This window comes from Diadema setosum, chromosome 4 (genome assembly GCF_964275005.1).
Source record: "Diadema setosum chromosome 4, eeDiaSeto1, whole genome shotgun sequence".
Taxonomy (NCBI): Eukaryota; Metazoa; Echinodermata; class Echinoidea; order Diadematoida; family Diadematidae; genus Diadema; species Diadema setosum.
Window position 1 is genome coordinate 43,879,686 of NC_092688.1, and position 11,125 is coordinate 43,890,810.

The 11,125-nt window shown below is 37.3% G+C and overlaps 1 protein-coding gene across 1 annotated transcript in view; it reads right to left on the reverse strand.

Annotated features, from left to right (window-relative positions):
* Positions 1-9,118: 9,118 nt before the first annotated feature.
* Positions 9,119-11,125, reverse strand: part of LOC140227319 (carboxypeptidase D-like) — a 53,873-nt gene continuing 51,866 nt past the window's right edge. Inside the window, exons 24-25 of the mRNA XM_072307736.1 lie at positions 10,631-10,922; positions 9,119-9,459 (exon numbers count right to left, since the gene is read on the reverse strand). Of these exons, the coding sequence (XP_072163837.1) occupies positions 9,212-9,459; positions 10,631-10,922 (540 nt within the window). The 3' untranslated portion in view covers positions 9,119-9,211. The remainder of the gene's footprint in view (positions 9,460-10,630; positions 10,923-11,125) is intronic.

Below are 11,125 nucleotides of genomic sequence, written 5' to 3' on the forward strand. Positions count from 1 at the left end.
TGAATAATTCTACTTCCTATGTCTTATTTTGCATGTCAGAGAAAGTTTGTTTTAGGACCAAGCTGAAAGATACTAAACATTGAATATTGTCATGATTTATTTCATACAAAAATATAGTATTATGTGTGATAGACAGAGTTTGGTATAATTGTTATAGACTCATATGATAGCAATAACAGTGTATGAAGGCCGGGTTCTTGTTCCTAAAATGTTGAATATGATTACTATGTTGTTATGTATCATACACAGATACCCCAGAAGGAATTCCCAGTGTACTGCTCAACACAGATTTATGAATTTGTGCATCACAGCCACTTTTGCTGAGCATAATCAGTTTTTCTTCCGTGTTTCTACATAAGTCTGAAAACATCCACATTGTGTGATTGGTTCTAAGTTCCGTCATGTATTATCAGAGTACAGTCGTGTACAAAATTGGCAAATTTGGGGGGAAGTCACCGAGTTCAGGAGATTTTTATGTGCAAATGATAAGGAACAGCAGAGATGCACATACATGGGCATTGTCAAAACAAAGTGGAACCGAACAAGTTCTTAAGCATATAACACACATGGAACAACAATCTTGGATCTTCGGAGAAGGAAAACATCTGCTCCTTTTATAGACCAATTGTTGCCTCTATCCCAGCAGAAGCAGAAATGGATGATTATCTCTTCAAGCAAAAAGGTGACAAGTGCCAATCACATGCTTGAACATTTACAAGAGAAGAAAAGTGGAAATTCAAGTACATGTACACTGTAGTGTCATTGTTTAGAAGCAGAAGGATGTAAGCACCAGGGGTGTGGAATTTCAAGCCACTACCCTTCTTGTCTCTACCTGACCATAATTCTCAGACAGAGTTTGATTTTTGTATTTTGTATAGAATAAAATGGAAATGTCTGATATTATGTAACAGTCCCGATGTGACTTGTGTGTGGTTCTGTCATGCTTTTTCAGAATGTAAGTTTCGCAACTTTTTTGCTGGAAAATTCATATGCGATATGTTCTTTCCATCTTATAAAAGAAAGAAAGAAGCAAAGGATATACATTGTATTATATATGATCATAAGCAGACTTCCTGAACCCCCTTTTTTTTTAGGTCACCATATTGAAGCAAATGTGTGTGGGCCTCGAGTGAGAAAGAATAATGTAATACATGTATAATGATATGGTCTTCTTTATTAAGGGAGCCTCTTCAGTATTACCAAAAAGCTCTTCCAGAGGGCCCTGTCATTATCACTGCCCTAGCGCTGCCAGGTACCCAATTATAGACCTGGGTTGAGAGGGACATGGTGGGTAAAAACATCTTGTCCAAGAATATAGTCACTTTAACTGAATTCAAACTCGGAACCTCTGAATGAAAGTTAACCCTATTCTAACTGGGCTATTTGAGACCAAGTTTTTACTGGGGGGGTCAATTTGACCCCCCCCCCAGATCTCGGCCGCAGATCGCGCGATCGCTGCAAAATTTTGCCTGAACATAGAACCGGATGTCAACTACAAGTTTACATGGTCATACAATAGAAAAATGTTGATTTCATATTTTTTAATAAATTAATTATGCAAATTAACGCATGAAATCATATTTTCATCTATAACTCCATCAAAAAGACTGAAGGATTATTAAATTTTTGTGTCAGAGTTCCTAAAGACACATCAAACAATTTTCTTGTAAAAAAATAGTGCAATCAAAACCATTTTCTTTTGTTTTTTATTGTTTTGTTAATTTCTTATGTATTTTGTTTTTTCGATCTTTTGTTTTCTATTGTTTTTTTTGCCAAAATTTGTTGGAGGCACTTTTTCAAGCTTATCTACATTAGAATTGATTTATTTCAATGGTTAAAAGTTGAAATAATCTCATTTATATATCAATTAAACAAAAAAACACAGTTTGCACTGGATTTGCACACGAAATCATGAATTCGAGCGGTTTTCGGGTTGACATGCATATGCAAAACATTGCATAACTTCAGAACGGTGTACCCGGACGTCGCATATTTGGTCTCAAAATATGCGGGAGACTTCAATGAAAAAAGTCATGAAACGACGCGGCAAAATCTTTGCGCGTTGCGGAATCATGGCGCGAAACGTCGAGGGGGGTCAATTTGACCCCCCCCCCCCAGTTAGAATAGGGTTAAAGTTTTTATCCATCTTGCTACATAGCCCCCACACAATATGACCAATAGATTCAGAATTCTGTCTTATTATGATAAACAGTGACAACAGAGATAGAACTTTTTGATTGCCATCTATACAAACAAACAAAAATACAAACAGACTTGCAAGATGGACAGACAACAGATGGAGTAGGAGACAGGAATCTTGATTTGACATGTGAGATTTAATCAAATTTAAATATATACTTCAAAAATATACAATGTAATACAAATTATCTCATACTTTTCCATATACCTGTGTAGAAAAGTTTTCTGTTAGAATAAACTCTTGTCTAACATCAACTTTACTGGATTTCAATTCAATATTCTATCTCTCAAAAATCATAATATACTGTACTTTCATTCATTCACTGCATGAGTAGTAGTGTGGTGCTGCATGTAGTATAATAAAATTGCTCAAGACTGCATACCTCGTACAGAGAAGAGGTTGCTTTCACCGAGAACACAAAAATATTCTCAATGCTATACCACAAACTTGATCAAATGCAAACAAATTTCATATGCAACTTACATTGTTATTATAGCTGTAACCAACTGTACCTTTTGTGGATTCGATCCATTCCTGAACACCCCTCTTCCTGTGTAGGGTGGAAATGCTGGCTGAGGGTTTTTACAATGAGATAGAATAATATGTGGTGGAGGATTGATAAAGTGACTCTATCCACTTGAGAAAGTACACTATGCTCCTAAAATGTTGGAGGGTGCCAACTCTAAAATTGTCTTGATCTTCGGCAAAATACTGCCACAAGGTGGGACACGGTTTCAACCGTCAACAATTACTTTCGGTGACCTCTTGTGATAATGTCGTGACAGAATTTTGCTTTTGGGATGAAGGTCTTTAGCACACAAAGATGAAACTCAACAGCCAGAAAAAAATATAGTAAGTACACTGTAGATATAAATTTACAAAGTAAATCAAGAGAAATCATGCCTCCAGCATACTTTTGGGAAGAGGCATATAAATGGAAATTAAAATTCATACAGAGACTGACTAGTCACAATACATGGAATGTACACAAGAACAGAAACTTGATAAAAGAAACAATTTTCTTTCTTTTTTTTTCAGCAGTAAATTGCATAAAATGATTTTTCATCTCGATATTGAAATAAACATATATGGAAGCTCAATGTTACAACTACTCTAAGTAAACTGCCAGATTTTCCCCAGGGTGTGAATTCATTTTATCCAATCGAGATTTGCAACAGAGATTTCATTCCACTCGTCGTAAGTAGTTTGACAAAATATAGTAAAGCATTACAGCAACCATGAAAAAAAAAACTTTCTTTACAGTATAAAATACAAACCATGCGAAAACTCTGCAGTACATGCTTCATGAACTACCAATCAACAGAATGCATTCCGCGTCAACTGATATCAATGGTGCAGAACAAAATTTGAAATAAAATTTGTCCAGTTACACATTCAAATATTAATAGAATTCTTTAAGACACATACAAATTGGCAGTTTGCAGTACCCAAGGTGCATTTTTCCCTCTTAATTTCGGGTGATCAAATTGAAACAGTGAAAGACTATACAAAGAGACGGCATGAGCATTTTTTCTTTTTAACCATCGCATGAAAAGGAAAACACTATTTTGTTCATCACAAAAAGTGCATAATGCACTCTTTAAACTTGTTAACTCTAGCATGTGTACATGCTTTAATAGAGCTTTACTTACACACTTTACTGCTACAATAGCTTTACACATTGACGAGAAAATTGAACATTAAAACAGTGTTGCAGGTATGGGCATTCTGATACTCCGAATCATCATGCTAAAGTGATAGGGATTTACCACATGCTGTACTGATTTTGTAGCTTCACAATTTTACTACAGTAACTCTTTGACAAAAAATGTTTGCAAATGATACATGAAAAAAATAAGACCGAAAAACAAAGAAGGAATTCCTGGAAAGACTCAAGACACCTGTAACTTTCATAAAGGATTCCAAGAATTACTCCAATTGTAAATTGCACAAATAGCAGTAGGACCTACCCTCAAAGATGGTAGAAGTTAATTTCAATGATACACTACTATCATTAACTTCAAAATGTTAAACACACATCTTCAACACAAGTGATCTAGAAAGTGTGTGTGCATTTGACATCTTGACCACATTTGCTGATCAAAGAGGCTAATACTGTTTTTTAAAGAATAAATTATCTTGTCTTTTACTCAGCAGCATTCTAAAAGTACTTCAAGGAAAGCCTTTTCACCTAAAATACCTCAGGAACAAAGATTGGAACTTCCAACCCTAATAAGCCAAAGGCTTATACATACATCAGCTAAAAACCACTGTTTAGAACAGTGATAAAAAAAACAACAAACAGCCCTCTGATTAATGTGCTGATGGATGACTTGAATGATGCTGATCAACTACTCTGCCAACTGCATAATAATAAGAAAGGAAACAAATTAAGTTGGCCACTGCAGCATCCACACAAAGCAGAACATGTCTGTGTGTTATGTAAGTTGCGACGTAGTGTTTGGCACACTGTCACTGCAAATTCCAGAGCATAAATGTGAAAGGCTGTGTGTTGCAAATCAATCAATGAACTTGAATGCGTAAAGATGCTAATTACAGCCTCTGTAACTCTACACTGTGTCACATTTTGCACATCATGCTTTTTTTTTTTTACCTCATCAAGGCTTGAGACAATGGATCTAACTCTTTGCGTGCCATGTTTGCACGCCCGACTCCGTCGATGTCTCGCGAACTTTGCATATTTTGCTCAGCCTCAGAACCACGCATATTAGTATAGATGAAGCACAATATGCCATAGTATATCAAAAGCGTTATAGCCGTAACTTATCATAAGATTTACATTACAGTAAAGCTGACAAATTTTCTCTTCAACCTTGCTACACTGCATTTCTGGCATAAATACTTCTATAAAGAGTAACATGGCTTTAAACAAATAGAATGTTTTCCAACAACACTCACACATTGTCAACGCTCACGCTTTGCGGTCTCTGAATACCGGTAATGTGGTACACAAGAGGTTTACACCATGGCACATGAAGAGTTAAGGAACAGCACATATATGATCATCATACCAACCACCTCAGTTCATGTACATTCCCTTCATCCTCATAAAAACTTTCTACAGAAAAGCGAAACCTGCTTGTAAAATTTATAAAGACATACAACAATTTAAAATATAGCAATAAGTTTTGGCCAATGCAGTTGCCTACCATACATTAGACTTCTGTTCTAGATAAAAAAGCAAGGTGACCCATCAAATTACAACAACAACAACAACAACAACAACAAAGCTTTCAATAAAATCGAATTTTTTTTTCTTTCCTTTTCTGCATATGTATTCCATGTCATAACAATCTAACAATGTCATATAAAACAATGATGATCAGTCACGTAACAGCATGCTCACTGTGTAGACTCTTTCTGTTTCAATGCAAAAAAAAATAGATAAATAAATAAAATAAATAAATAAATAAATAAATAAATAAAAACTGCTTGGTAATGTCTGTATGAAAGCAAAATTGAGAAGTTAACCCTTCGCGTGCTGTGAGTGCTAAATGACACTGAAGACCCACAGCATTGTACACACTGTCCAAAGTGCCTCGCACAGAAAGGGTTAACCTGTAATCTTATCTTATGCATGAAACTTATCTTTGCATGAAAAGAGTCAGGTTAGCCAGATATAGTAACAATTGAAGCACGCAAGCTTGGACTCCAAGTATTGGTGAGTATTTAAAAGGAAGAAATGGTATAATAGCTTGCTATTTTGTACTCCGGAAAATTATCCATAGAGTCACTGACATTACTATATTAGTAAACCACAGAAGTAAAATCATCCGCACAAGCAGTGAACGAATATGGTCTTCTGTAACGTTTTTTGCTTGCTCTGTACTTTTTTTTTTTTGGGGGGGGGGATTGTGAGACCTTCATAAAATATTGAATTTCTAATCTGTTAGCACATGAAGCCTTCCTTCAGCAGTCACAGCAAATTTTGACTAGTCATTTTGATCACATAAACACAGCTGACATTTAACAGAAGTATACGAACACTCACACAAATGCACAAAAATGAAATAAAAAGAGTGGCATATTGCAATTCACAAACACTCCAATAGCAGTGGCAGTAATTAAGATGAGGCACAGCAGTAAAGCATGAATCATGCATTCAACGATATGGAAGACCTGAGAGAAGGAGATTAAACTTAAAATTTGTCAGCCTTGTCATGTCTGCATAGATGCTTCTGTTAGTCTGGCTGAAGCTACTGCAACTGAAGGCCCTTTCACACACACCCAGATGCTTTGAAAAACAAAACAAAAAACTTTGCAGCTCAATGCAAAAACAGATAATTCTTTTGTGTAGACAAAAAACAAAACAAAACCAACAACCCCGAAACCCATAAAACTAACTAATGGCAAACTGTATGATGATGCAAAATTAGTCTATTTTGTTTTTTTTTTTTTTCTGCCACTTGTGATTAACCTAATTCCAACAAATCTTGGACTTGTTGAAAAATTTGTGGTGATGGAAGTTTCATAATGGGTGTTCCCCTAATGAACTGTAAAATATGTGGTACAATCTACCAGGGGAACCCTACAAGTCATACCACATTGTTATACTGGTATTGTGAAAATGTGTTTTAAATCCATTAAGCATTGCTGTGGTGTGCATACACCTGGGGTAGTCCCCCATTTTCTGATATCATGCCAAGATTATTTTGGCATATCAAGGCTCAACATGGGTGAGCTATTAAAATCATCTTGGTGATTTCATCTCTAAATAATGAAGACTTACTCAGATTGGCAGGTTATGAGGACTCATTTGGCAAATATGTTCCATGGAGGTTTACTGATAAGTGACTGACACTTCTGAGGAATTGAAATTGATAGATGTAGAAAAGTTGCAGAATAATCCTCTTGGTGGTGACTGCCTGTAGTTGGCAATTACACGACAAACAGCAAAATCTTAGCACTTTCATTTCATTTTCCATTGTTGAACGCTACCAATTAAACATCAGACAGCATTTGACAGTAGCAATGTTACAGCAACCTTTTCTGCAGCTTGTACAGTGTTGAAACTTTGGCAGCAAACTTGCTTTGTTGCAACAAATCAGCTGCACATGCATACAAAGACAGGCACAGTAAAGCAAAAGGCATATCATCGGCAAAAGTTTTGAGAAGCATTCTGAGTAGCGCTGGATTGGACAAGAACCATAAAATCCCAGCATCATTGGCCTAAAGGGAGAGTTCACCCATACACAATCTACTCAAGACGGATGCAAAACTAGGACCTTTGTTGTGGTTGAGTTGGCACAAAAATTGGACCAGAACAAGGTAGCCAATGGGTTAAATACAGGCAAAGTCCAGAAATAAGAAAAGTCTTTGGTGATAGTATGGTAGCCCAGTTTACCACATCCGACACCACAGCGCAAGTGTCCATGCTGTGGTCTTTAGGTGAACTGAAAAAAAGCATGTCCAGGTACACCTTTCTAAATTCCACAAAATTTCATCTGTATGCAGAATCAAGTTCCGGGTACTACAAATATCTTGAATTGCAGATCCACTTGTCTGCAAATTAAGTTCATAATTAGGGTTCAGTATAAGACCTTTATAGATTCCGAGTCATCTATCCATCTTTTACTCCAATTTTACAACAATAAAGACTACATGTATCTACTCATAATAACTCATCAGATTCAGGGCATAAATTTTCAGGCACATGACTGTAGCACCCAAGACATAGCTTCTATTAAACTAAACTAAAAAAACATGAGGATGATAATATCAACTTAGCAACCATGACATACCTTCTATAAACTAATAAAAACTGAAAAACATGGAGATGGTTATATCATCTTCAAAGTGTTTTTCAAGTAGGTCTTCATTGCCTACCTACAACAATAATCATGTGTGCCCTGGAATGGGTTAATATTCATTTTTGCAATAGATACACACAAATAACCATCTAGTAAAATGATTGCCATCAAAAGAAAAGATAAAAGAGTATCAAACATCAATGGATATCTATCATCATCTAAATACAGTACGTTCCCTGGAATGAGTTAGGAATCAAAGCAACCGGGAGACTGAAAAATCATACACAGAATAATCATCATTTTATGAATAAATCTGATAAAATACACAGACCCACAACAATGCACAGAGGCATACTTCCTTGGCTCTACAATCATTTCAGAGCGAGTTGCAAAAAAACGAGAGCAAAAGCCATCTGCAATACACCCAGTGGGATTGAAAGGAAATAAACAAGTCATCATCTCCTCCACTCTGCGTAGAGTAATCCTGGTGAAAATCTCGCATGGAATGAACGCAGTCCTGATACGAGTTGCCCTTTTCCTCGTCTACTGATACTGAAACAATGTGTGAATACCCAGACAACGTTGACAAGATCTGTAGTATTGGCACCAATTCTTTGGAAAAGAAAAGAAAACTTTTGAAGAAAAAAAGTTCTTTGGTCTCTAGTACTAGTTGCAAAGTGCCATTTCTTACTTTCTTCTAAAATCATTTTATGTCAGGTTTTCCAAAATTGTGTGTGTTTTGCTTTTTTCCTCTCTCTCTGTTCGTATTCACTCACATCATTCCCTCTCAGTTTAGACTGTCAATAGCTGCATATCGGCAACACCAGATACAAGTTTTCCTAAATTTTGATCACAGTGCAGTGCTCTCTTATAAGCAAAAATACATTAGATTTCTCTAAGATTCCACATGACTAACAAACTCCAATATTTTGTAAACGAGAAAAAAGAGTATAGACATCACCAGTATGCCTGAAAAAGAGAGAGAAAAAAAGTCAACCCCTGATATTAATAACCCTACAAGAATACCCTTTAAGTGGAAAAAAAAATGTTTGCCCTCATCATGTTAATAACGCAAATGGACAAATGAAGGTTGTGATGACGGTAATGATCAGAAATTGATATTTGTCAAGGATCTTGGTTCCTTTTAATCTCGCAGAATAACAAATGTATGCAGCCACAGGGTGACACAACCTGCCCTGTGTCAAGTACTAGCTACTAACATCACCACCGCCAGCCGATATCACCTCTTGAAGGTTGCCTCGTCTTCGCTGTCAGAGTCTGTAAAGTCGTGGAACTCCATGTTCCGCAGCAGTGACTTTTTGTCGCCATTCCGGAAGGTCTTGAGTGCGAGGTCGTCGTGGAATTCTTCAGCGAGCATCCTCTCGCCGTCGAGGCGGTAGAAGCCGCGCCTCCGCCGCTCCTGCTGCTTCGTCCGGCACGACCGCGTGAAGCAGACGACCATGAGGAGTACCGCGGCGATGCTCAAGGCTACGACACATGAAACAAAAGACATCTTTCAAACCTCTCCTCATTAAACTTTTCCACATGAGATGAAAATCAATAACATATGGCAAGAAAAGACACATATCTTACATATTTTCAGAAATCTGTTCCTCATGCTGCTGTACTGATTTTCAGCTGAAGATAATTCAATAGCATATGGCAATGTTGAATATTTTGCTCTGCAGACAGTTTTTGCATACTGTGTATGCACTGTTAGCACGAAAACAAAAATTTGCAAATATTTTGTAAACTTTTCTTTGTCTAGATCATATCAAATAAACTAGATAAAATGTAATGGCTTGTATCGACCACACGAGTATTTAGAATTAAGGGTTTCTGGGATGAACACTGTTACTAGGGCATTCTATAGCTCAGTTGGTAGAGCACCGGGCTAGCATCCGGAGGTCTTTTTCTTTACTCATTTTTCCACTAATAAAATTAAAAAATACGAAGTTCATCTTTCTTGTCAGATGCAGACAAACTTAATTGCATGTATATTTCCACCTAAAACTGCACACATACAAAGTTTAATTCCTTGTACTGCTCCATTCAAGAAATCGTGAGAAGAAATCAATGAGGAAGCCGAACTACTTTCTGCATTTTCAAAATAATAACAGAATTATGACCATAGAAATTCCAAAATTTTCGTTGTCAAATTAATACTGCGTACAAACCGAATGGAGAGCTATTCAACACAGAGTTGCCAATTTTCCTTGCTCTACAAACTTTTACAGTTCATAACTCTTTTGTGTGTCTGATTACTTTTCCCCAATTCTCATTGATCTACTTCCCTGATTTTTCTGTTTTCATATAACAGTGGAGGATTGGGGGGGGGGGGGTGTGGCACACTGGGCATGTGACCCCTCTTTATTTGTTGTCAAAACAAAAGAAATAAAAAGAATAAAAATGAGATGAAACCCGGAAGTACATCATGTAGCACCAGAAATATTGTTTGCGCTGCAAACACTGTCTATAGCAGACACCAGCCATATGCGACCACTAAACACAATTCCCCCAAGAGAAGAGCCATATTAATAGCCCTGTCTACATCGGCCACCCGTCTGCAACAACCACTTTTTTTGTCTCCCTTGGGTGGCCGCTAAAGACAGGTTTGACTGTATTTTCTTTGAATGTTGTGTAGTCAATGGATCATTACCCAGAATGCCGAGAAAAAGCGTGGTGGGGATTCCCAGGATGCCGTTCTTTTCCGGGAGAGTGAACTTGAGGACGACGACCACCGACCCGTCCACCTTGGCCTGCAGGGTCTCGCTGGAGTGACCCTCGGCACTGGCCGTGATGGAGTACTGACCGTCCGGCAGGATGGCCCAGAAGTCGCCCTGCTCTGACGTCCGGAGGTGGTTCCGCTCGATGCCGCTGATGGAGAGTGTGGCGCCCTCTAGTGGAGTGCCGCTCGACGTGTACACAAAACCTTGGACGCCTCGGTGAGCCTGTGAGGTCAAAGAAGCCAAGCAGTAATATGTGAAAACTTTTAGTAAGATTAATTTTTCCCACTAGGCAAATATCGGTGAACATCACCTGTTTATGATTTCATGGATGTGTGTATTTTGGAATAAACTTTGAAAATCTTCAAATGTTTGAAAGTTAATATTTTCCTGATCATTCTGTACATGAAAAAAAAAAAAAATCACAT